The sequence below is a fragment of the Microcaecilia unicolor genome, chromosome 1 (assembly GCF_901765095.1).
Source record: "Microcaecilia unicolor chromosome 1, aMicUni1.1, whole genome shotgun sequence".
Taxonomy (NCBI): Eukaryota; Metazoa; Chordata; class Amphibia; order Gymnophiona; family Siphonopidae; genus Microcaecilia; species Microcaecilia unicolor.
This window is the reverse complement of record NC_044031.1, coordinates 120,958,097-120,982,329: the sequence shown is the minus strand read 5'-3', so window position 1 is coordinate 120,982,329 and position 24,233 is coordinate 120,958,097. Positions and strand designations below refer to the sequence as shown.

Genomic DNA, 24,233 nt, shown 5'->3' with positions numbered 1-24,233 from the left:
GAGTTAGGTGCCGAATGCAGCATTGAAGAGGTGGGTTTTAAGCAAAGACTTGAAGATGGGCAGGGAGGGGGCTTGGAGTAAGGGCTCAGGAAGGTTGCTCCAAGCATAGGGTGAGGCGAGGCAAAATGAGCGGAGCCTGTTGGCGGTGGTGGAGAAGGGTACAGAGAGGAGGGATTTGTCCTGTGAACGGAGGTTACGGGCGGGAACGTAAGGGGAGATGAGGGTAGAAAGGTAGTGAGGGGCAGCAGACTGAGTGCATTTGTAGGTAAGAAGGAGAAGCTTGAATTGAATGCGGTATCTGATTGGAAGCCAGTGAAGTGACCCGAGGAGATGGGTAATAAGAGTATATTGATTCTGCCGGAATATGAGGCGTGCAGCAGAGTTCTGAACAGATTGAAGGGGGGATAGATGGCTAAGTGGGAGGTCGGTGAGGAGTAAGTTGCAATAGTCAAGGCGAGAGGTAATGAGAGCGTGGACGAGAGTTCGGGTGGTGTGTTCAGAGAGGAAAGGGCGAATTTTGCTGATGTTAAAGAGGAAGAAGCGGCAGGTCTTGGCTATCTGCTGGATATGCGCAGAGAAGGAGAGGGAGGAGTGAAAGATGACTCCGAGGTTGCGGGCAGATGAGACGGGGAGGATGAGGGTGTTATCAACTGAGATAGAAAGTGGAGGAAGAAGAGACATGGGTTTTGGTGGAAAGACGATGAGCTCGGTCTTGGACATGTTCAGTTTCAGGTGGCGGTTGGACATCCAGGCAGCAATGTCGGATAAGCAGGCTGATACCTTTGCCTGGGTCTCTGCGGTGATGTCTGGTGTGGAGAGATTTAGCTGGGTGTCATCAGCATAGAGATGATACTGGAAACCATGAGATGAGATCAGGGAGCCCAGGGAAGAGGTGTAGATTGAGAAGAGAAGGGGTCCAAGGACAGATCCCTAGAGTGAGCTTCTCGTCCTTTAAAGCTCACTCCATCCGGCTATTCTACCCATTACCACTCAAAGTGGCAGTCATTTATCGCCCCCCTAATAAATCCCTCTCTTCCTTTCTCACCGACTTCGATGCCTGGCTTTCCATCTTTCTTGAACCCTCATCTCCGTCCCTCATTCTCGGAGACTTTAACATACACGTTGATGACCAGTCCGACCCTCACGCTTCTCAGTTCCTCACTCTAACATCCTCCTTCAACCTCCAGCTTTGCTCCACCACCCCTACTCACCAAGACGGCCATTGTCTTGACCTCGTCCTCTCCTCTCCCGGCTCTCCCTCCAATTTCCATGTTTCAGCTCTTCCTCTCTCCGATCATCACCTAATCACCTTCACACTTCTTCACCCCCCCTCAGCCCCGTCCAACTTTAACCACTACCTCCAGGAATCTCCAGGCTATTGACCCTCCCACCCTGTCCTCCAATATTTCTAATCTCCTCCCCTCCATCATGTCCTCCGAATCTGTCGACAAGGCTGTCTCCGCTTACAATGCCACTCTCTCCTCTGCTCTGGACACCCTCGCACCATCCACCTCCCGCCCCACAAAGCATACTAATCCCCAGCCCTGGCTGACCCCTTGCATCTGTTACCTTCGCTCCTGCGCCCGATCTGCTGAACGCCTCTGGAGGAAATCTCGCACCCATTCAGACTTCCTTCACTACAAATTCATGCTATCCTCATTCCACTCCTCCCTATTCCTTGCCAAACAGGACTATTACACCCAATTGACCAATTCTCTCAGCTCCAACCCCTGTCGTCTCTTCTCCACCCTTAACTCCCTCCTCAAAGTGCCCTCCGCTCCCCCCCCCCCAGCTCTCTCCTCAATCACTGGCTGATTACTTCCGCGACAAGGTGCAAAAGATCAACCTTGAGTTCACTACCAAGCCATCTCTTCTTCACCCTTCAACCCTCAACCAACCAACCCAGGCCTTTTTCTCCTCCTTTCCTGTCATCACCGAGGAGGAAACCGCTCGCCTTCTTTCCTCCTCGAAATGCACCACCTGCTCTTCTGATCCCATCCCCACCAACTTACTTAACATCATCTCTCATACTGTCACCCCCTCCATCTGTCATATCCTCAACCTCTCTCTCTCCACTGCAACTGTCCCTGACACCAAGCACGCCGTAGTCACACCTCTCCTCAAAAAACCATCACTTGACCCTACCTGTCCCTCCAACTACCGCCCCATCTCCCTCCTACCCTTCCTCTCCAAAATACTTGAGCGGGCCGTTCACAGCCACTGCCTTGATTTTCTCTCCTCTCATGCCATCCTTGATCCACTCCAATCCGGCTTTTGCCCTCTTCACTCGACAGAAACAGCACTCTCTAAAATCTGTAATGACCTGTTCCTTGCCAAATCCAGAGGCCACTACTCCATCCTCATCCTCCTTGATCTATTCGCCGCTTTTGACACTGTCAATCATGACATACTTCTTGCAACACTGTCCTCATTTGGGTTCCAGGGCTCTGTCCTCTCCTGGTTCTCCTCCTATCTCTCCCACCGCACCTTCAGAGTTCACTCTCATGGATCTTCCTCCACCCCTATCCCCCTTCCACTGCACTAACCACTAAGCTACTCCTCCACTCCACACAAAAAGGTGCCCCAAATGACCAGATGACCACTGGAGAGAATCAGGGATCACCTCCCCTTACTCCCCCAGTGGTCACTAACCCCCTCCCACCCCCCAAAATTGTGATTAAAAATATTACTTGCCAGCCTCAGATGTTATATGCAGGTCCGTTAGAATAGCATGCAAGTCCCTGGAGTAGTCTAGTAGTGGTGCAGTGCACTGCAGACAGGTGGACCCAGGCTTCTACCTCCCCCCTACCTGTTACACTTGTGGAGGAAACTGTGAATCCTCCAAAACTCACCTGAAACCCACTGTACCCACATATTGGTGCTCCCTTCACCTGTAAGGGCAATGGTAGTGGTGTACAGTTGGGGGTAGTGGGGGCTCAGCAGACAAGGTAAGGGAGCAGTGGTGAGATGTGTACCTGGGAACATTTTATAAAGTCCACTGCAGTGCCCCCAAGGATGCCCTACTGCTTTCCTGGGATGTCACTTTTCCACTATTGTACCTGATGCCAATCTTTTTTTTTATAACATCCGAGCCTTGTGTCTATTGTTTATCAGTAGATTTGGGCTTTGAATTCAAATCTATAGATAAAAAGGAGGTCTCATTACATATATCTAAATACCAGAGTGCTATTTTTTCGTACTTCATAGCAAGAGTGTACATTCCCTAATTACCTGTCCCAATGCAACTGAAGCTTTTACCTCCTCAGAGCATGTAAATGGTTTCATCCCTGTGTGGATTCTCTGATGCTGTGTGAGGCTTTCTTTCCAACCAAAGCTTTTACCACACTCAGAACATGTAAATGGTTTTACTCTTGTGTGTATTCTCTGGTGCATTGTGAGGTTTACCTTCTGACCAAAGCTTTTACCACATTCTAAACATGCAAATGGTTTCTCTCCTGTGTGGACTCTTTGATGCACTTTGAGATTTACAGTACAACCAAAGTTTTTACCACACTTAGAAAATGTGAATGGTTTCACTTTATTGTGGATTTTCTGGTGTATTTTGTACGTTTTGCATTTTAACGCTTTTCCAAACAGTATTTTCAAAGCGAAAAAGAGAGACGTTTTTGTTTGTTGAAAATGACCTTCTTTCCTGTTCAGAACTTGGATGTTTTGTGTAAAACATCCAAATTCAGATTTAGACGTCATATCGAAAATGCCCCTCCACAGGTCTTTACAAAATATTAGCATTAAGTAGCAGGCAGGCATCGTACCTATATAAGTGCAGATATTTATACCTGCTCTATAGAATTTGCAAATCATCTCATTGTAATGCCCAAAATACCGCAGCTAAACTCATATTCGGAAAGGCGAAGTATGAGAGCGCCAAACCCCTCAGAGAAAAATTACATTGGCTTCCACTAAAAGATCGAATTGCATTCAAGGTTTGCACCTTAACCCATAAAATCATCCATGGAGAAGCTCCATCATACATGTCAGATCTAATTGACTTACCTGCACGAAACATCAAAAGTTCATCACGTACCTTCTTAAACCTCCACTACCCCAATTGTAGAGGACTCAAATACAAATCACTACAAGCATTTACCTTCACATACCTCTGCACAAAATCATGGAATAAACTACCGAATGCTATAAAAACAACGCATGACTTGACAACCTTCCGGAAGTTATTGAAGACGCACCTGTTCGAAGAGACTTACAATAAAAATCCTCCTTAATGACTTGATTCCATTCTACATCTAAACCAACTAATACTGATCCCTTCTAATTTGATTATGTTAATCACATTATCACTATTGGTCATTATATCTTACCTGTTTTATTTTGTGCTCCTTAATGACTTGATTCCATTCTACATCTAAACCAACTAATACTGATCCCTTCTAATTTGATTATGTTAATCACATTATCACTATTGGTCATTATATCTTACCTGTTTTATTTTGTGCTATGTAAATAATTCTACTGACCTAGCTACCTAATTTCTTACTCAGTAATATGTTAAATTAGACCATACCTCTTACTCTGTTTATAATTATACCTTTTGCAACATAATGTAAGCCACATTGAGCCTGCAAATAGGTGGGAAAATGTGGGGTACAAATGCAGCAAATAAATAAATACATAAATAAACTCTTTGTTTGACCGAAAGTAACTTTTCTTGTAAATAAAAAAAACAAGTTGGAATGCAGAAGATAAGACACTGCTCTAACTAATTTGGTATGCAAAGGGGAGGATGGTTCTTGTTTCCAGGGCCAGCCTGGCCACCTGGAGTTGGAAATCATGTGACCACGTTCCCACAGTATGGTTTGTTTACCTAAACAGAGAAGCATTCTGTAATTTTCCTTAGAAGCAGTCTGTAACTCTCCCTAGCTCTGAACATGAGATCAGAGCCTAATAAAAAGGGAGGGCTTGTCACAGCAGAGTGGGAGCTCATCTGTGAGTAACTTACGGACTGTGCAGAGGATTTGTTCCTGGTCTAAAGCTCCTGGCTCTTGCTGTGAACCGGGCCCCCCCAGCTGATGATAAGAGCCTGGATGATGGAGACCAGTGATGTTGTATGTATAGTGTATGTATTGCTTCTTTTCCTGGTCTAAGAACTCTTGGCATTGCTTAGATGTAGAGACCAGAGATGTAATGATTGTTTATACAGCTAATCATTGTGTGTATAAATCTAATCATTGTATATGTGCTAATCATTGTATATATCCTAATCATTGTAGAATTTAGCTCCTCTAATAAAGGTTTTCATTTACTTATTACGAATCCAAAAGAATCCAAAGTAGTCTGTGTCAGTGAGACAGGCTGTAAATCCATAGCAGTGTACGCACCTAGATTATAAAGTATGCTAATTTACACACATTTTTAAATAATCTGCTTTGTACTTATGAATTCCACCCGTGCTCTGCCCAAACTCTGCCCCTGCACATTCCAACCAGCAAGTACACGCTATCATAGAAACATGACGGCAGATAAAGGCCAAATGACTCATCCAGTCTGCCCATCCTCTGTAACCCCCAATTCTACCTGTTCCTAAGCGATCCCACATGCTTATCCCATGCTTGAGTTCTTTGAATACCCTTGGATGTATGCCATCCGGTCCAGGTGATTTACTACTCTTAAATTTGTCAATTTGGCTCAGTACATCTTCCAGGTTCACCAAGATTTCTTTTAGTTCCTCTGCATTATCACCCTTGAAAACCATTTCCGGTACAGGCAGATCTCTTACATCTTCTTCCATAAAGACAGAAGCAAAGAATTCATTCAATTTCTCCACTATGGCCTTGTCCTCCCTGAGCACCTCTTTTGCTCCTTCGTGATCTAATAGTCCCACAGATTCCCTCGCAGGCTTTCTGCTTCTGATGTACCTGAAAAAGTTGTTACTGTGAGTTTTAGCCCCTGCAGCAAGTTTCTCTTCATATTCTCTTTTAGGCTTCTTTATTAAGGCTTTGCATCTGACTTGCCAGTGTTTGTGTTGCTTCTTATTTTCATCATTTGGGTCCTTTTTCCATTCTTTGAAGGACAATCTTTTGACTGTAATGGCCTCATTTACTTCACCTTTTAAGCATGCTGGCTGTCATTTTCTCTTCTTTCCACCTTTGCAAATACATAGAATGCATCTGGACTGGGCTTCCAAGACGGTAGGAGACTTATGTCTTTTTTTGGCAGGGTGGGTTCAGATGATATATCACAGGACTCCTCTGCCGAGAAGTACTGTGGATCTCCCTCTGACCCAGGAAAGGTCTGAATCAGACTCTGCACAATACTCATCACGGGAGGTACGAGTCTGCATTTTCCTGTCAGACCTATGACCATTCGTCAAACAGCATGAAGGAGCAGGTCTGCCTTTAGACCCCGGAGAGATATCTTTCCCCAACATCAAGGACTCCACTGGATGGGTGCATGCCGACCCAGACACACAATGCGGGACTGGTGTCTGGGACCTCTCCTTAGACTGAGCCTCCTTGGGCACCTGGAGCTGGTGCACATGCCCTCAATGCCTAAATACTCTGCATCTGCAGAAGTCCTGTCAGCTCCTCTTTGAGCATGGCCCGGATCTTCTCATGAAGGCCAGGCATGAGCAAAGGCTGGGGAGCCGGTGCAGAGATAGCCTGCAGATTGGTTGGTGCTGAAGAAGGGGCTGGGTTACGGTGGAGGACATCAGTCAGGCTGGCACCACCACCACGGAAGGATAGCAATCCTCTCGGCGCCAATGCTTTTCGGGGATAGGCGATGCCGATGCTTCAGATTTCCCAGTACCATATATTGAGGGAAGTGATGCCTTTGCACAATTCTGGTCCCTTTGTATCGAGAAGGATAATGTGGAATCCATTTGCCCTTTGGTCTCAGGGTGCCGGTTCAGCAGTCAATACCTGCACAGTCCCCATATCTGGAGCAGACTCAACTGCCATCGGACCCCAATGTCACTGTTGCTAATGTTGAAGGACCAGACTGAGCACCAAAAAGTCTTTCATGCTAAGCTTCCTAGGCTTTTTGAAACAGAACATGATTAAGATCTCTATAGTACTGGATACACCAGTTATTGGGGTCAGTGCCCAAAATAATTGATTTGCATTTTTTTCTGATATTGACACTTAATACCAAGAAACAGAACATTACAGTAATCCAAGTGAGGTAGGACTAACATTTGGACTAGTAGTGCGAAGGCTTTTTTGGTCGAAGAATGGTCTGACTAGACGTAGCTGTCTCATTTTGAATAGTGTTCTCTTCCACAGCTGATTAATATAGGAAGAGAAGGCGAGTGAAGAATCAAGCAAGACCCCTAATACTCTGGTATCAGGTTCGACTGTAAAAGCTTTGATCACTGGACAAAGATATTGATGATGGGCCCTCATGTTGGTTATTAATGTTAAGCAATGACGAAATTAGTTGAAACTTGGTTTAAAAGTAAAGCTATGAATCAAGAAATATATAATATAGTAACATAGAGAGGGATAATCGAACGGGGGCGCCCATCTCTAAGGACAGCGCCGTAAAGGGGCAGGGCAACCCGTATTATTGAAACAAGATGGACGTCCATCTTTCGTTTCGATAATACGGTTGGGGACGCCTAAATCATGAAATTTAGGTCGAGCTTAGAGATGGTCGTCCCTGGTTTTCAGCGATAATGGAAAGCGAGGACGCTCATCTCAGAAACGACCAAATTGAAGCCATGTGTTCATGGGAGGAGCCAGCATTCGTAGTGCACTGGTCCCACTAACTGATTGGAAAAAGCCCTCCCCTTACAGATCCGGAAAGGAATGGGCATGCATGAAGGAAATTTCATGCAAATAAGCTGCTTGCTGTTAGCTCATTTGCACACGATTTCCTTCCTAAGGAGGGGAAGTGACGGCAGTTGACGACATCCAAAATGTGGATGTTTCTGTGAGAAGGACGTCCATGCCTTTGCTATGCCTCCGACACCCTCTTTATTTATTTATTTGGATTTTGGATCACAAGTAGCAGCAGTGGGATTTGAAAAGGCCACCTCTAGATTACAAGACCAGTGCTCTAACCACTAGGCCACTCTGCCACTCTACTCCATTCCCTTGAAATTTGGCCATCCCTGCGGGGGGCAGTTGAGGACGTCCAAAATGTTTGAAAGAAGGACGTCCACGCCTTCGTTATGCCTCCGCTGACACACACATACCTCCCCCCCCCCAGGGACTTGCATACTGCCCCCCCCCACAGGGATGGCTAAATTTCAAGGGAGTGGAGTGGAGGAGTGGCCTAGTGGTTAGAGCACTGGTCATGCAATCCAGAGGAGGTGGCCGGTTCAAATCCCACTGTTGCTACTTGTGATCCAAAATCCAAATAAATAAATAAATAAATAAAGAGATTGTAGGAGGCATAGCAAAGGCATGGATGTCCTTCTCACAGAAACATCCACATTTTGGATGTCATCAACTGCCGTCACAGGGAAGGACGTCCTCAACTGCTGCTGCAGGGACGGAGGCATAGCAAAGGACATACTCTAAAAAAAAAAAAAAAAAAAAAGACAAAAGTTTTTGAAGTTTTTTTCGGGGTGGGAGGTGGTTAGTGACCACTGGGGAAGTCAGAGGAGGTCATCCCCGATTCCCTCCGGTGGTCATCTGGTCAGTTTGGGCACCTTTTTGATGCTTGGTCATGAAAAAAAATGGACCAAGTAAAGTCGTCCAAATGCTCGAGGGACGCCCTTCTTTTTTCCATTATCGGCCGAGGACGCCCATCTGTTAACCACGCCCCGTCTTCGGTACACTGCCGACACGCCCCCTGGAACTTTGGTTGTCCCCGTGACGGAAAGCAGTTGAGGATGCCCAAAATCGGCTTCTGATTATGCCCATTTGGGCGACCTTAGGAAATGGACGCCCATCTCCCGATTTGTGTCGGAAGACGGGTGCCCTTCTCCTTCAAAAATAAGCAGGATAGTAACATAGTAACAGTCTGCCCAACAAGATAAACTCATATGTGCTACTTTATGTGTATACCTGACCTTGATTTGTATCTGCCATTTTCAGGACACAGACCGCAGAAGTCTGCCCAGCACTAGCCCCCCATCCCACCACCGGTGCTGCCACCCAATCTCCGCTAAGCTTCTGAGGATCCATTCCTTCTGAACAGGATTCCTTTATGTTTATCCCACGCATTTTTGAATTCCATTACCGTTTTCTTTTGAATTCCGTTACTGCTAAATAAAAGTTATTACTGAGATTTTAATGAATTCTGTTAGAACAAACAACAGGCCAAACCCCATCCTTTTATGTGAAAATATAAAAAAGTTACAGAAGTTCAAATATGTAACTTTTGCAGACTGCTTATGGACCTATAAAATGAAATATTGGCCATTCTCAACATTTTTGAATCTGCAACTTTAGTCACGTCTTCCCAGAGACAGTCACATATGTGGCCACATATACAAGTGAAAATGACTTCATAATTTAACCCCCAAATGCTCTGAAGTAAAACCATTATAAAAGAAGGTGGCAACTGTTATATCAGCTTTCTAGCTAGTTGGATATATCATTCTTTAGCCAGTTCCATCAATTAAAATGGATTATTCAAGTATGATATTTTGAACTGAATGATCTACATGAAAAACCACATAAACTGAGTTACCCAGTTGTTTCCTTCTATTACATGTAAATACTGGGGGTCAATTTGCAGCAGCAGCAACCATGTTAAATTTAAATGATGGTGTTTAAATTAATATGTACATTCAATGGTGTTGATTATTGATGTAATGCGGTCACCGACACCTCCGTTACCTGTTTCATTTAGGCCTGCTATTATATAAAGGCTACCTACCATTATTATCTCTATTTATAGCCAGCTCTGCCCATTAACTGTACAAATAGTATCGAGTCAGTTAAACAGATTTTTGGCCTAAACTACTTATATAACAGTCAAAAATATCCAGATAGAAGAGTCATACATTCATCAGCACCAATGAACATATAACTCTGTTTGTATGTCAGCACAATTTTATTTATTATTATGAGAAGATGATACTTTTATAGCAATATACATACACCACACAAAGCAATCAGGATAAAAAGTTTACAAATAATTATACAGGTAATAGTTACAAAATTTTAACATAATAGTAAAAAAATATATAAAAACATAAATCATACAGTTATATGGGATGCCAGAAACCTAAAAATCATTAGCTGTTTACTGTAAGTCCATTATATATATATATATATATATATATATATATATATATATAATGGACTTACAGTAAACACATAGGCGCCGACTCCGTGGGTGCTCGAGCACCCCCAATATTTCACCCACCGGAAGTTTGTTCCCTCCCTCCCTCCTCCCATCAAGTTCCAGGCCCCCTCCCTCCAAATTTTAAAAGTCATCTATTCTACCTCGTCGGGGTTAGGACGGCAGCAGCGGTAAAAAGCATGCAGGCTCAGCTCGGTGCTTAGTTGTTTTCCCTTCTCTCTCTCTCAGCTCTGGTCCCGCCCTCATTTCCTGTTTCCGCAACAGTGGGACCAGAGCTGAGAGAGAGAGAAGGGAAAAGACCTAAACACTAAGCTGAACCTGCATGCTTTTTACCGCTGCTGCTGCTGCCCTAACCCTGACGAGGTAAGATAGATGACTTTTAAAATTCGGAGGGAGGGGGAGGGGGGACGAGGGAGAGGGAGGGGGAAAGCACCGCCTGTAAAAAAAACAAAATTCAGCACCCCCAATCATTTTGAAAAGTTGCAAGAAATACATGCAGTTAACCGGAACATGCACTTAACCGTTGTGACCCAAAGAAGCTTGACATCTGATAAACATATGTACAGTACTGTTTATTATACGTACAGTATACAGTCTCCGTTAACTGACGTTATAGAGTCTCCGTTAACTGACGTTAGGCTTACTTGAAGTAATCAGTCATAGTCCTCTGTACACTCTTGTGTCTGTGAGTTACACAGACTACGTCTGCCAGACGGTAAAAACTGTCATAGCACTGACATCCAGTGGCCTCCAGACAGGCCCGCACGGTGTTCAGACTCTCCAGCGCTCTTGCAAAAGTGACAGGAAGTTGTTGAATTTTGTCAGCATGTGCCTCACTGCTCATTTCATCATCTGTTTCATCTTCAGCCGTTGCCTGCGTGTAGGTGCATATCTCGACATCAGTGCTGCCGTCAGCTGTTTGAAGATCGTAATCAACAGCTACGTAGTGATGAAACTCTTCTTCAGTAACACCGGCTGGGATGTCAATAGGCTGTTCATCTGACGCGTTTGCAACAGCTGCATCTGTTTCATCTCTCTCCACATCCCTAACAAAGCTTGCCCGCTTGTAGCAGTTCACAATGGTTGCCTGTGTAACATGATTCCAGGCTTCTTTCTGCATATATAGGGAATCCAACAGTGATAGATTACAAGCCAGTACAACAGCACGTTTATCCTTGCCAGTCTGGTCATCCATAATGCTCATCAGACGATGTAGCACAAGAAACCGATAATGTTGTTTGAAATTGGCTATTATGCCCTGATCTATAGGTTGGATCAGAGAGGTAATGTTTGGTGGCAGGAAGACCACCTTGACATTAGACAGCCTGACATCATCCCTGTGTGCAGCACAATTATCACAAAGCAACAAAATCTGACGCTTTTGTGCCTGCATTCTAGTGTCTAACTTCTTTAGCCACTGCTTCCAAATTTCCCCAGTCATCCATGAATTTGCGTTAGCCTCGTATGACACAGGAAGGCGCTTAACTTTCTTGAAGCAAAGGGGCTGTTTGCTCTTTCCAATGACGAGTGGTTCCAACTTCTCAATCCCATCCATATTGCAGCAAAGGAGGATCATCAGTTGGTCCTTCAACGTTTTACTTCCTGTAGTTTCGGCTTGTTTGAATGCAAGTGTACCATAGGAATCGCTCACCAGTAGAGACTGTTTTCGTCAACACTGAAAATGTCACGAGGTGCAAACTCATTCAAGATGGTAGGAAGAACTGAAACAACCCAATTTTCAGCACCAAAGTCATCAGCGTCTTGTTTTTCACCATGCTGTTTCTTGAATTTTATGTTGTTCCTCTCCTTCCATCTTTCCAACCATCCAACAGTGGCTTTGAATTCAGTTAGTCCAAGACTTTCAGCTAGCTGATTAGCTTTCTCCATAAGCAATGGACCACTGTCAGGAAACTGTCTACTCCTGACATGAGAAAACCACCGAAGAAGAGCATCTTCTACATCCTCAGATTTTCCCGCCCATTTACGTTTCTGGTGTGGATTTGTATTGTTTTGCCAGTCTTCCAGAAGCTGGTCTTTCTGCTTCAAGACACATGAAATTTGACTGGGATTGACACCATATTCTTTAGCAATAGATGCTTGACTTTGTTTGTTTTCTAATTTTTTAAGAACTTCTATTCGTTCAGCCAGTGTTAAAGTCTTACAGTTGCGCGACAGCTAAGAAAGCAAATAGAATGTTAGGAATTATTAGGAAAGGAATGGAAAACAAAACTGAGAATGTTATAATGCCTTTGTATCGCTCCACGATGCAACCGCACCTCAAATACTGTGTGCAGTTCAAGTCACCGCATCTCAAAAAAGATATAGTGGAATTAGAAAAGGTACACAGAAGGGCGACAAAAATGATAAAGGGGATGGGACGACTTCCATATGAGGAAAGGCTAAAGTGGCTAGGGCTCTTTAACTTTGAGAAGAGACGGCTGAGGGGAGATATGATAGAGGTTTATAAATAATGAATGGAGTAGAACAGGTAGATGGTGAATCGCTTGTTTACTCTTTCCAAAAATACTAGAGGGCATGCAAAGAACTTACTAATTAGTAAATTTAAAATGAATCAGATAAAATATACCTTCACTCAATGAGTAATTAAACTCTGGAATTCGTTGCCAGAGAATGTGTTAAAAAAAAAGTTAGTTTAGCAGAGTTTAAAAAAAGGTTTGGATACTTTCCTAAAAGAAAAGTCCAGAAGCCACTGTTAAAATGGACTTGGGAAAATCCACTGCATATTATAAGATAAGCAGAATAAAATCCATTTTGGTGTTCTGGGATCTTGGCAGGTACTTTTGACCTGAATTGGCCACTGTTGGAAGCAGGATATTGGGTTTGATGGACCTTCTGTCTGTCCAAGTATGGCAAAGCTTATGTTCTTACGCTACATTCAAGCACCTTGAGTGTGAAGCCCATCTACATAAGTGCCATACCGCAGGCGAGATGCATCCTTCGTCAGCACTTTTTGCGGATGAGGAATTTGGAATGGGAGTCCCAGAGTCAAATTGGATCAAATGGTCCATCAAAACAGGGAGACAGCAAGCTCCAGTGATACTCAGATGACATCCTCCAGATTCCCCGGGGCTTGGTACCACTGAGAATTTAAGGTCCATTGGGCAGTTCTCATGTGAAGACGTGTCATGGGCATCACATACACAATGGACGCCACATGGCCCAATAACCTCAACATCTGCCGAGCCATAACCTGCTGAGAGTTTCGAACCTGAGAAGCCAGTGTGACTAGATCATCTAAGGAAAGCTCAAACTTTCTGAGTATCGAGCAGGGCTCCAATGAATTTCAACTGCTGGAAAGGGTGCAGATGGGACTTAGAGTAGTTTAAAATGAACCCAAGGAGCTCAAGCACTCAATATTCCTACGGAATAAAGACACGGAAAAAGAAAGGAAACGTAAAAGTGAGAAAAAAACAACAAAATAAGGGAAGGGAAAAGGAGGAACCCAAACACAGAAACAAGAAACAAAGTGAAAAATGTTGCCGAAAAGCACTCAAAAAGCTCTTTCTGAACTGGGCTTGTGAGCAGCACAGAAAAATGGCATCCACTCCCAACCACTGTAAAAAAAAAAAGAATTAGTGGTTCCGCGATTTCACAGCGGGCGGGAAGGCACTCACATGTGCAGTGGAGTGAGTCTCCTTCTCCACATAGCTTTTTTCAGCTTGATATAAGCTCCGGATTGGGCAACACGGGTCGCGTTACCCACATGTGAGAAATAGGCCTTTTTGTCCTTGGAGAAAAACATTTTTCTCTGTGACAACTGAATGGAAAAATGCTGGGGATATCACCAAGAGTTAACACAAAGGTTTTGAAGTTATCTCGCATTAATTTTGGCAAATATTTCACTAAGATATTTTGCCAACATTTTATTAAATAGGGCCTGGGGGGTGGGGGGTGGTGGAGGTTAGTTACTAATGAATGTTAAGGGAATAATGCACAATATTTGCCCTATAACATATGTTAAATAGCAATATGCATTATATTATCTAAACACATTAGTTTAAGGCAGAGGGGCATAGCCAGATCTCGCGGTGGGAGGGGGCCAGAGCCCAAGGTGGGGGGGCACATTTTGGTCTGCTGCTGCCCCCCCCCCCCATCATCCTGCTGCTCCCCACCCACTGATGCAGTAAATACCTTGCCTGGCGGGGGTCCCCAACCCCTGCCAGCTGAAGCCTTCTCCAGCAACGCCGTGTTGCCTGCCCTGCTCTTTCTTCCTCTTCATGTCCTGCACAATCCTTTTAGTGAAACTGATCATGCTCAGTTGCACTAAAAGGAATGTGCAGGACGTGAGGGGGAAGAGAGAGCAGGGCAGGCAATGCAGCAGCACCAGAGACCGGCGCTGGACAAGGCTTCAGCTGGTGGGGGTTAGGGACCCCCGCCAGCAAAACCAGGGGTCCAGAGGAAATTTGGGGGGGCCCAGGCCTCCGTGGCCCCACGTAGCTACGCCACTGGTTTAAGGTAAGGTGATCAACATGGGTTACTCAACAGATGTAGTTAACAAAGGCCTATATACAGTGGGGGAAATAAGTATTTGATCCCTTGCTGATTTTGTAAGTTTGCCCACTGACAAAGACATGAGCAGCCCATAATTGAAGGGTAGGTTATTGGTAACAGTGAGAGATAGCACATCACAAATTAAATCCGGAAAATCACATTGTGGAAAGTATATGAATTTATTTGCATTCTGCAGAGGGAAATAAGTATTTAATCCCTCTGGCAAACAAGACCTAATACTTGGTGGCAAAACCCTTGTTGGCAAGCACAGCGGTCAGACGTCTTCTGTAGTTGATGATGAGGTTTGCACACATGTCAGGAGGAATTTTGGTCCACTCCTCTTTGCAGATCATCTCTAAATCATTAAGAGTTCTGGGCTGTCGCTTGGCAACTCGCATCTTCAGCTCCCTCCATAAGTTTTCAATGGGATTAAGGTCTGGTGACTGGCTAGGCCACTCCATGACCCTAATGTGCTTCTTCCTGAGCCACTCCTTTGTTGCCTTGGCTGTATGTTTTGGGTCATTGTCGTGCTGGAAGACCCAGCCACGACCCATTTTTAAGGCCCTGGCGGAGGGAAGGAGGTTGTCACTCAGAATTGTACGGTACATGGCCCCATCCATTCTCCCATTGATGCGGTGAAGTAGTCCTGTGCCCTTAGCAGAGAAACACCCCCAAAACATAACATTTCCACCTCCATGCTTGACAGTGGGGACGGTGTTCTTTGGGTCATAGGCAGCATTTCTCTTCCTCCAAACACGGCGAGTTGAGTTCATGCCAAAGAGCTCAATTTTTGTCTCATCTGACCACAGCACCTTCTCCCAATCACTCTCGGCATCATCCAGGTGTTCACTGGCAAACTTCAGACGGGCCGTCACATGTGCCTTCCGGAGCAGGGGGACCTTGCGGGCACTGCAGGATTGCAATCCGTTATGTCGTAATGTGTTACCAATGGTTTTCGTGGTGACAGTGGTCCCAGCTGCCTTGAGATCATTGACAAGTTCCCCCCTTGTAGTTGTAGGCTGATTTCTAACCTTCCTCATGATCAAGGATACCCCACGAGGTGAGATTTTGCGTGGAGCCCCAGATCTTTGTCGATTGACAGTCATTTTGTACTTCTTCCATTTTCTTACTATGGCACCAACAGTTGTCTCCTTCTCGCCCAGCGTCTTACTGATGGTTTTGTAGCCCATTCCAGCCTTGTGCAGGTGTATGATCTTGTCCCTGACATCCTTAGACAGCTCCTTGCTCTTGGCCATTTTGTAGAGGTTAGAGTCTGACTGATTCACTGAGTCTGTGGACAGGTGTCTTTCATACAGGTGACCATTGCCGACAGCTGTCTGTCATGCAGGTAACGAGTTGATTTGGAGCATCTACCTGGTCTGTAGGGGCCAGATCTCTTACTGGTTGGTGGGGGATCAAATACTTATTTCCCTCTGCAGAATGCAAATAAATTCATATACTTTCCACAATGTGATTTTCCGGATTTAATTTGTGATGTGCTATCTCTCACTGTTACCAATAACCTACCCTTCAATTATGGGCTGCTCATGTCTTTGTCAGTGGGCAAACTTACAAAATCAGCAAGGGATCAAATACTTATTTCCCCCACTGTATACTATTAAGATGTATTTCACTGTTAACCCCAGGTATTTATAACTAGGTCTCATTGCATAAAATGGAACCTGCACTAAAATAGAATGAGTTAGTGGTAAAATAACACATCCTAACGATAGCCTACGTTGATAATTATGCAACAAAGCACATGAAAGCATGCTCATTATTATGTAAATTGAATGACACAGCTTGCAGTGAACCCTATAAGCTGCTTTATTCTCTGGAAAATAATAATAGCTCAAAGCTGACCTTATTTTTCCTCTCCACTGAGCAGCAGGCCACTGGCTAGATACTCCTAGGAACCTTCTTAAAGAGGTCAGAGCTGTAGTACAACAGACCCCATCCTTCATGCTGCCCTGAACAGACCATTTACCCTGCCAAAGCACTGTTACATAGACACCCCCCAACCCTCCAAAGCACTGCCCCTGTAGGCACCCTTGATTCCTCTGAAGTGCCCCCTATAGGCACCCCTATCCCCAAACAACCAACTTGCCTAGTTGAAATCCCCCAGGCCCCTTCCCTGGGGCCTAACTTGAACTAATCCCTGGTGGACCAGAGAAATAGAACCAAAGCAATTCCCAGTTGCTCCTTCCCCTTACAGCTCTAGGTTCAAATGATGACCACATCTCTAGCAATAGTCTTGTGGTACTACACCTAGGAGTCAAGCTGTAACATAAGGGCAAAAGGTGGTAGTAACATAACACAACCACTAAGGGTTATGGCATTTTGAACCCAGAGCTGCAAGGAGTAGGAGCGACTGGTGATCAATCCTACCCCATTCCACTAGATCACCAGAGATTGGGTCAGGTAGGTTTGTGGGGGGGGGGCACTTTGGGGGGGGGGGGGAGGATGCCTATGATGAGTGCTTCAGGGGGTAGGGTCTCTGTTAAGAGGTAAAGGGGACCACTTCACTACAGCTCCAGTCCCTTTAAGAAGACTCCATTGGAGGAACTGGACCACCCATTAGCAGCCCGATGCCCCAAGGGCACAGAACAACACTGTTTGCGAGTTTGATCACAAGTTGTGTTATTCACTTACCTTAGGAGTCACTAACTTGCAGTTCTATATTATCACAGGTTAGTGACTCCTGCGATAAAATGTCAGTCTTTACTGCAACTTAGTAACACCCTCTCTTAGAGTGATTTCATGTTCAAGAAGCTAGAAATGTCACAGTGAGGAAATAGGATGGAAGGACAATTTCCTGCTGGCCTGGGAATTCCTTCTTTTAGGCTCATAAGATAAAAATTCTTCTCTTAGGTACAGTAAGCTTTTGACAGGATGAAATCTTAAAAGTATATTTGAATATGAAAATATATAGAAAAAAGCAGTTCTGTGGTCAAAATAGGACTGATATTGAACTGGAGAGCCCCTTGAAAGAATGGTGTTTTATTTGTTTCCTAGTCAGTATAACCATAAGCATCATTGCTATAATTCTGTTGTCAAATGTTTACTATGATGTATCTCCATTCCTTATTTCACCAGAAGTAGAAGCTACTGAAAATTATGGAATTCTATTAGTTTGAATAATTTTAATTTCTATTTAGAAGTTACCTATAGGTGTGCCATCTTATTCCTGAACTTTGCAGCTTAGTGGTTGTTGCTCCATATACCAGAGCTTAGAGTAAGATACTGATACAACAATCCATAAAGGAAAGATCGAACACCCTTCCAGAATTGAATTGGGCCGCTTGACATGAGTACATGATCAAAGGGGGGAACTGATAATATTAAGGATGTAATATGAAAATAATAGGACCCCCAGCTCAGAGGGAAATATCAAGAGATAAAATGGAAAAAGAGAGGTAATTTGAAGACAGATCAGGACAGATGCATTAACCTAGTTATAGTCTGCTGACACTGCAAGCTTGCTTAAGTAATGAATGTTCTGTCCAGATGCTGAAAACACATATGTTTTGTAAATAAAGAAAGAACAGGGAAACTGAAAATAATGTACCCTTGTAGGTTGCATATTTGAACATGCAGATGTATGCTGAATATATATTGTTCAAGAGTTCCTTATTGCTAATATGGTGAGAACAGCGCTGCGTAACCCTAGTAGCGCTCTAAAAATGTTAAGTAGTAGTAGTAGTAATCTTTACTGGAATAGTATAACAGTCATCTGATCTTTGCCCTTCAACCCCTGTTAGAATGCTGATAGCAGCTGTATCTATTGTTTGTATCTTGTGATTTATGATGTAAACCCGCTGACATGTAATCCATGATCTAATACTTTTTGCCAATAAAACAAAGCAGAAGACCTGAGGGAGTTGAGACAGTTCTAGGTGAATAGTAGCTGGCGAATGTTAGCACATGTCGATAGGAAAATATTGTAACATGCGTTAATGCTTTCTGTAAGCTACGCAGGGGATTGCTGAGATCTGTCTAATCATCAGATGTAAGCCAGCCATTTTGCAGTTTGATATCTATAGTGCAATTGATTCAAATCTCTTAGATAGGTGTTGAAAGTCTCCAAAGGGGCTAATTTTACCATGACAAACACAGTCTGGCACTAATGTTTATTTTATGTTTTGAGCTTGTAGAGAGGATCTCTGTGTCAACGATAAGTTTTACCTAATAAGCCTGAAAGACAGAAATCCTCAGAATGGCAGAAAATTGCCCATCCTTCTGTCTCCTCATAATATGGGGAAAGAGATTATCTGTTTTTGCTTCTGACATTTCTGGCTGTTTGAACATGAAAACACTCTAAGGAGGGGAGTTACTAAGGTCATGTTAAAAAATGATGATGAACTGATTTAATCTATGTCATCCTTAAGGAAGTTCTTACCTTCACAAAATGTTGCAAACAATATGAGCTGCTTGACAAATCCACTTTCCTAAAACATAACATGAACATCAGTCACATCATTATGTATATACAAATAAGCAAGTCAGAAAATAAACAAATGAATCTACATTTTTAGTTGCAACATAGTAACAAACCAAAAAATATTCAAAGTGAGTTAACTGGCCAGCAATGGCCGCTGACCAGTTAACTTGCTTGTATGTGGATCTCCAGTCACTTTCAGTGGCACTTAACTGGTTAGTGCCGCTGAAAATGACAGATAGAGCTGAAGTGGATGCCAGCTATGTCAAGGGTGTTCTGGGGGCATTTCAGGGGTGGAGTCTGGTTAGCTCCCAATATTCAGAGTTAACTAGCCATGTTTAGCATATAAATAGGACTGCATAAATAGATGTCCTATTTTTGGAGTTTTTTTTTACCAAGCAGCGATAAAAAGGGCCCTGCGGTGGTGATGGGGGACATTTTTCTCACAGCAGGCAAAAAGCCCCCCTCCCCCAAAAAATGGCCATACAGTAAGATTACTCTTACTGCATGGCCATGTAGAGGGGAGCTTTTACCGCCACCCATTGAGGTGGCGGTAAGGGCTCCAGTGGTAGAGAGTTGCACGGGGACAGAAATGCGACCCATCCCCACCCGTCCCTGCCGGAATCAAACCCGTCCCCGCTCATTCCCGCCAGAATCTAACCCGTCCCCACCCATCCCCGTGAGTAATCTCCTCCGTCCCTGCCCGTCTCCGTGAGTGATCTCCTCCATCCCCGCCCGTCCCCATAAAAAAGGAAGTATAAAGTTTAAAGTACTGAGTGGAGTGGACAGGGGGCACACAATGCAGAGCAATACATTTAAAACGAATCAAAGAAAATATTTCTTCACTCATTTATATACTGAATCTTAGAAAAAGGGCAATAAATACATAAAACAAACTGAAGTTTTTTCCACACTAAAATAGAGAGAATTATTAGTCACCCAAACAGCACAATGCCCTCAACAAAAGAAACAAGTGGGTAGGCTAATGCTTTAGCTGCAGTAAAACAGCTCACAAACAGCCAGTTCCCACCATGAGAGAAATAAACTGCCTATACACATATAAAAAATAAAAGTAGTTAGCTGAGCTCACCTCTGTACAGTTCTCTTCTGTGGATACCAGGTCTGGCAGTGCCTGCAAGACTCACTACATACAACTTGAGCAAATCTGCACATGTTGAACTTGAGTTGAGACAGAGAGAGACCCGGGTGAAAACGTGCAAGTGCTTGTCAGGGACGTCCTTTTTTTTTTTTTTAGATTATGGATAAAGGACGTCCCTGGATAAAGGATAAAGTGTTAGGCGCTCAAGTCCCACCTTCGCTATGCCTCCAATACCCCCTTAACATTTGGCTGTCCCTGGCGCGATGGAGCAGTTAAGAACACCCAAAATAGACGTTTCTCAGAGCACATCCATGCCTTTGCTCTGCCCGACACCCCCCTTGAAATTTGGTCGTCCCTGGCGCGATGGAGCAGTTTAGGACGCCCAAAATGGACGTTTCTCGGAGCACATCCATGCCTTTGCTGTGCCCGACACCCCCCTTAAAATTTGGCCGTCCCTGGTGCGATGGAGCAGTTAAGGACGCCCAAAATGGACGTTTCTCGGAGCACATCCACGCCTTTGCAAATCTCCTCTACGGTGGCTGACCAAGTGGGCTACCACCAACCATGGCTATGACATTATAAGCCTTGACAAGACTGTCATGAAATGCTAGCCACCCGCCTGGAGTTACCCCGCAGCCACTTAGAGGGTCTAACCCCAGCATAACTCAGGTCCATCTGCACCTGCCGCTCGTACTTTACACTAGCACCCTCCTCACAATGACTGGGTCACAACTGCCTCTGGGCAAGTCTGCTGATCTCAAATTATCCCCAGTGATTTCTAGGTTACTGGAGCCACACTCCCAGTGGTCCCACAGGCCCCAGAAAGCAATCACAGACCCAACACACAAACCACCAAGATTCTTTATCAGTCCAGACAAAGAGGCAATAAACTGAAAATTTATTTACTGTCTTAAAAATGAACAAAAAATGTGCAATCAGCAAAAAATAACAGGTAACTAAAATATGGATCAATTACAACACTAATTAAACATTTGTTTACTTTCTAAAAAGTAACTGGGAAGAAAAGGAAATATGCTGTTCACAGATTATTAAATATACCTGATCACAGAAACTTAGCAAAGAGTTCCTGCTCTCTTTTCTTCCTGGCTAAGACCGGGGGAAAAGCCAGTAAATTCCAAATGAAAATAAGCTCCTGGGCCAATCAGAGCCCAATCAACAAGATTTCAAAACTATACTGCTGCTTGCTTTCTGTTTGTGTTAAACAAAAGAGAGAACATTCATTTTTTTTCTGTAGCAGCTTACAACAGAAAACACCACCTGATGGCCAATAGGAGTTATACACTTCAAGAAATACCCAAAATATTTTACAAGCTTGAAACACACTATTCTGCCACAATAACCCTCTAGAGTCAGACCAACCTGGGCATAAGTGAAGGAGATGCCGTATGCTTGCCAATTAAAAACTGTGTGTTTGCCAATGGCTACCCCCATCTGGTTTGAATCAAAAGAAACAAAAAAGCTGGGTGAACTGTCTATGGCTTTAGTCCAGTCCAGATAGAAGGCTAAGGCTCGCTTGCAATATAAGGTATGCAGTACACCTTTATCAGGATTGGCATCTGGTTTTGGGAAAGATGTTGGCAGAACGATTGACTAAGATGAAACTCTGACACTACCTTAGGAAGGAACTTAGGGTGTGTGCGGGGAACTAATTTATTGGTGAAACTTAGTGTAAAGGTGGATCAGCTACTAGGGTCTGAAGCCCACTGACTCTGCAAGCTAAAATGACTACCACTAAAACCACAACTTTCCATGTTAAATACTTCAGATGACAGGAATCAAGTGGCTCAAAAGGAGCTTTCATGAACTAGGTGAGGACAACGTTGAGATCCCATGACACAGTTGAAGGTTTGGCAGGGGGCTTTTTCAATAACAAACCTCTCATGAAGCGATCAACTCAGTGGGGATGTGGCAATGGACCCTCCTTCATGGGATGGTCTTCCAAGCTACATACCTAGCAGGAAAGGACAACTACCTGGTGGACAGACTGAACAGGGTTTTTCAACTGCATGAGTGGTCTCTACACATGAGCATAGCCCACAGGATTATCTAAGAGTGGAGTGCCCCGCCATCTCAACAACAAATTCCCCCAGTTCTGTTCCAGGATAAGATCACATGGCAGACTAGCGTCAGATGCATTTGTCCTCCATTGGGGGGGAATGTTTTCTGTATGCATATCCTCCAATACTTCTCATAGAGAAGACTTTGCTGAAACTCAAGTAAGACCAGGGAACTATGATCCTAATCACCCCTTACTGGCCTCTTCTTCTGGAGTTGTCCTCTGAAGATCTGCTGAGATTGGAATGTTTTCCAATCATGCAGAATGAGGGATCCCATCTACACCCCAACCTCCAATCCCTCGCCCTCACTGCTTGGACGTTGAGAGCATAAAATTAGAATCCTTAGATTTGCCAGAGGGTGTCTTTTGCATCTTGCTGACTTCCAGGGCCGGAGAGCACGTAGGGGTGTATATGAAGTCAGTAACTTAGAGAGGAATGCTGTAGGGAACCAATGTGCCTCACAGAGAAGTGGAATGACATGGTCATATTTTCGGGCTCCTTTTACAAGCTTAATAGCAACGTTCTGAATGATTTGTAAGCAATGAATATCAAAGAGCAGAGGCCTTGGTAAAGGGCATTACAGTAATCCATTGTGCTAATGACCAGGGCATGAGTCAGTGTCTGTAGTGATGTCTGAGAAAGAAAATGTCACACTGATCAAATCTGCCAAAGTTTGTAAAAACAACATTGTATCACATATGAAAGTTGAACCTGGAAGGTTAATCTATCATCAATTATGACACCCAAGATTTTCAATGAAGGTACCAAAGGGATGGAAATACCTTTAATAAGGAGAGGGAAGGCAGGCATAGAAGAACCGTGTTTGGAAATCAAGACAGCCTGGCATTTCCTAGTGTTAAGGACTAACTTATTATCGGAGAGTCACTGCTTACAACTTAGTACTGATTGCACATATATCCAAAAAAACTGGGGGATCCAGTGTAGTAAGAATTCGGATATCTTCAGTATAGACATATGGGATCAGGTCTTGAGTTGAATAAAAATCAGAAGAGGTGCCAGAAATATGTTAAACAAAATAGGGCCCAAAAGAGAGCCCTGTGGCACTCCAAGTGTCAAGGTATAACTGTGGGAAAGGGTATTTTGCAAGTTAACTTGATAAACTTTATCCTTCAAATAAGAATGGAACCAATTTACAGCATTCCTCATTATCCCTATATCAGAGAGGCGTTGTAACAAAACAGCATGATTGACTATGTCGAACACTGATAAATCCAGATACAGACTCCAAAAAGCCTTTTTTTTAATCTAAATGAGAAAGGATAAATGTAGTGACACCAAGTAAAGTAGTCTCAGTATTATGGTGAGTACAAAAGCCAGTCTGATATAGGTGACATGTGTTGGTTCGATCAAGGAAGTCTTGTAACTGAGTCAGGACAAGGCTCTCAGTAACTGAAAATAAAGGGTAAATTTGTCGCTGGATGGTAATTAGACAGAACCTGTACACCCAATTTTTGCTTCTTAACCCGAGGTTGGATATGCGCTATCTTCCATACATCTGGAACTTGACGTGTCACCAGGATTAACAAAATCAGGGAATGAAGAAAAGGGAAACAATGTCTGCAAACTTCTTAACGATTGAAGATGGAATAGGGTCATGGGGTGCAGTGGCAGATTTCATATGAGCTAGCACTGTGGCAATGGTTGCAAGACCTGGAAGCTTAAAATCAGTTAAAAGGCTAGTAGGGGAGGGGCCAAAGTGGCCTAAAGATTGGCTATTTTATTGTGGAAAGTACAAGCCAAAGCTTGGGCCAAGGGAGCGACAGTAGAATCACCGACAAGATGTGATAGGCATCCTCAACCCATAATGGAAAAAAGAAGAGCGTCCCTGACGAACACTTGGACAACTTTA

General features: G+C 43.9%; 1 protein-coding gene across 1 annotated transcript in view; it reads right to left on the bottom strand.

Moving 5' to 3' along the window:
- The window catches only part of LOC115468148 (cilia- and flagella-associated protein 69-like), a 640,933-nt gene that overhangs the window by 354,099 nt on the left and 262,601 nt on the right, over positions 1–24,233 (bottom strand). Inside the window, 1 exon segment of the mRNA XM_030199696.1 lies at positions 19,148–19,196. Within this exon segment, the coding sequence (XP_030055556.1) occupies positions 19,148–19,196 (49 nt within the window).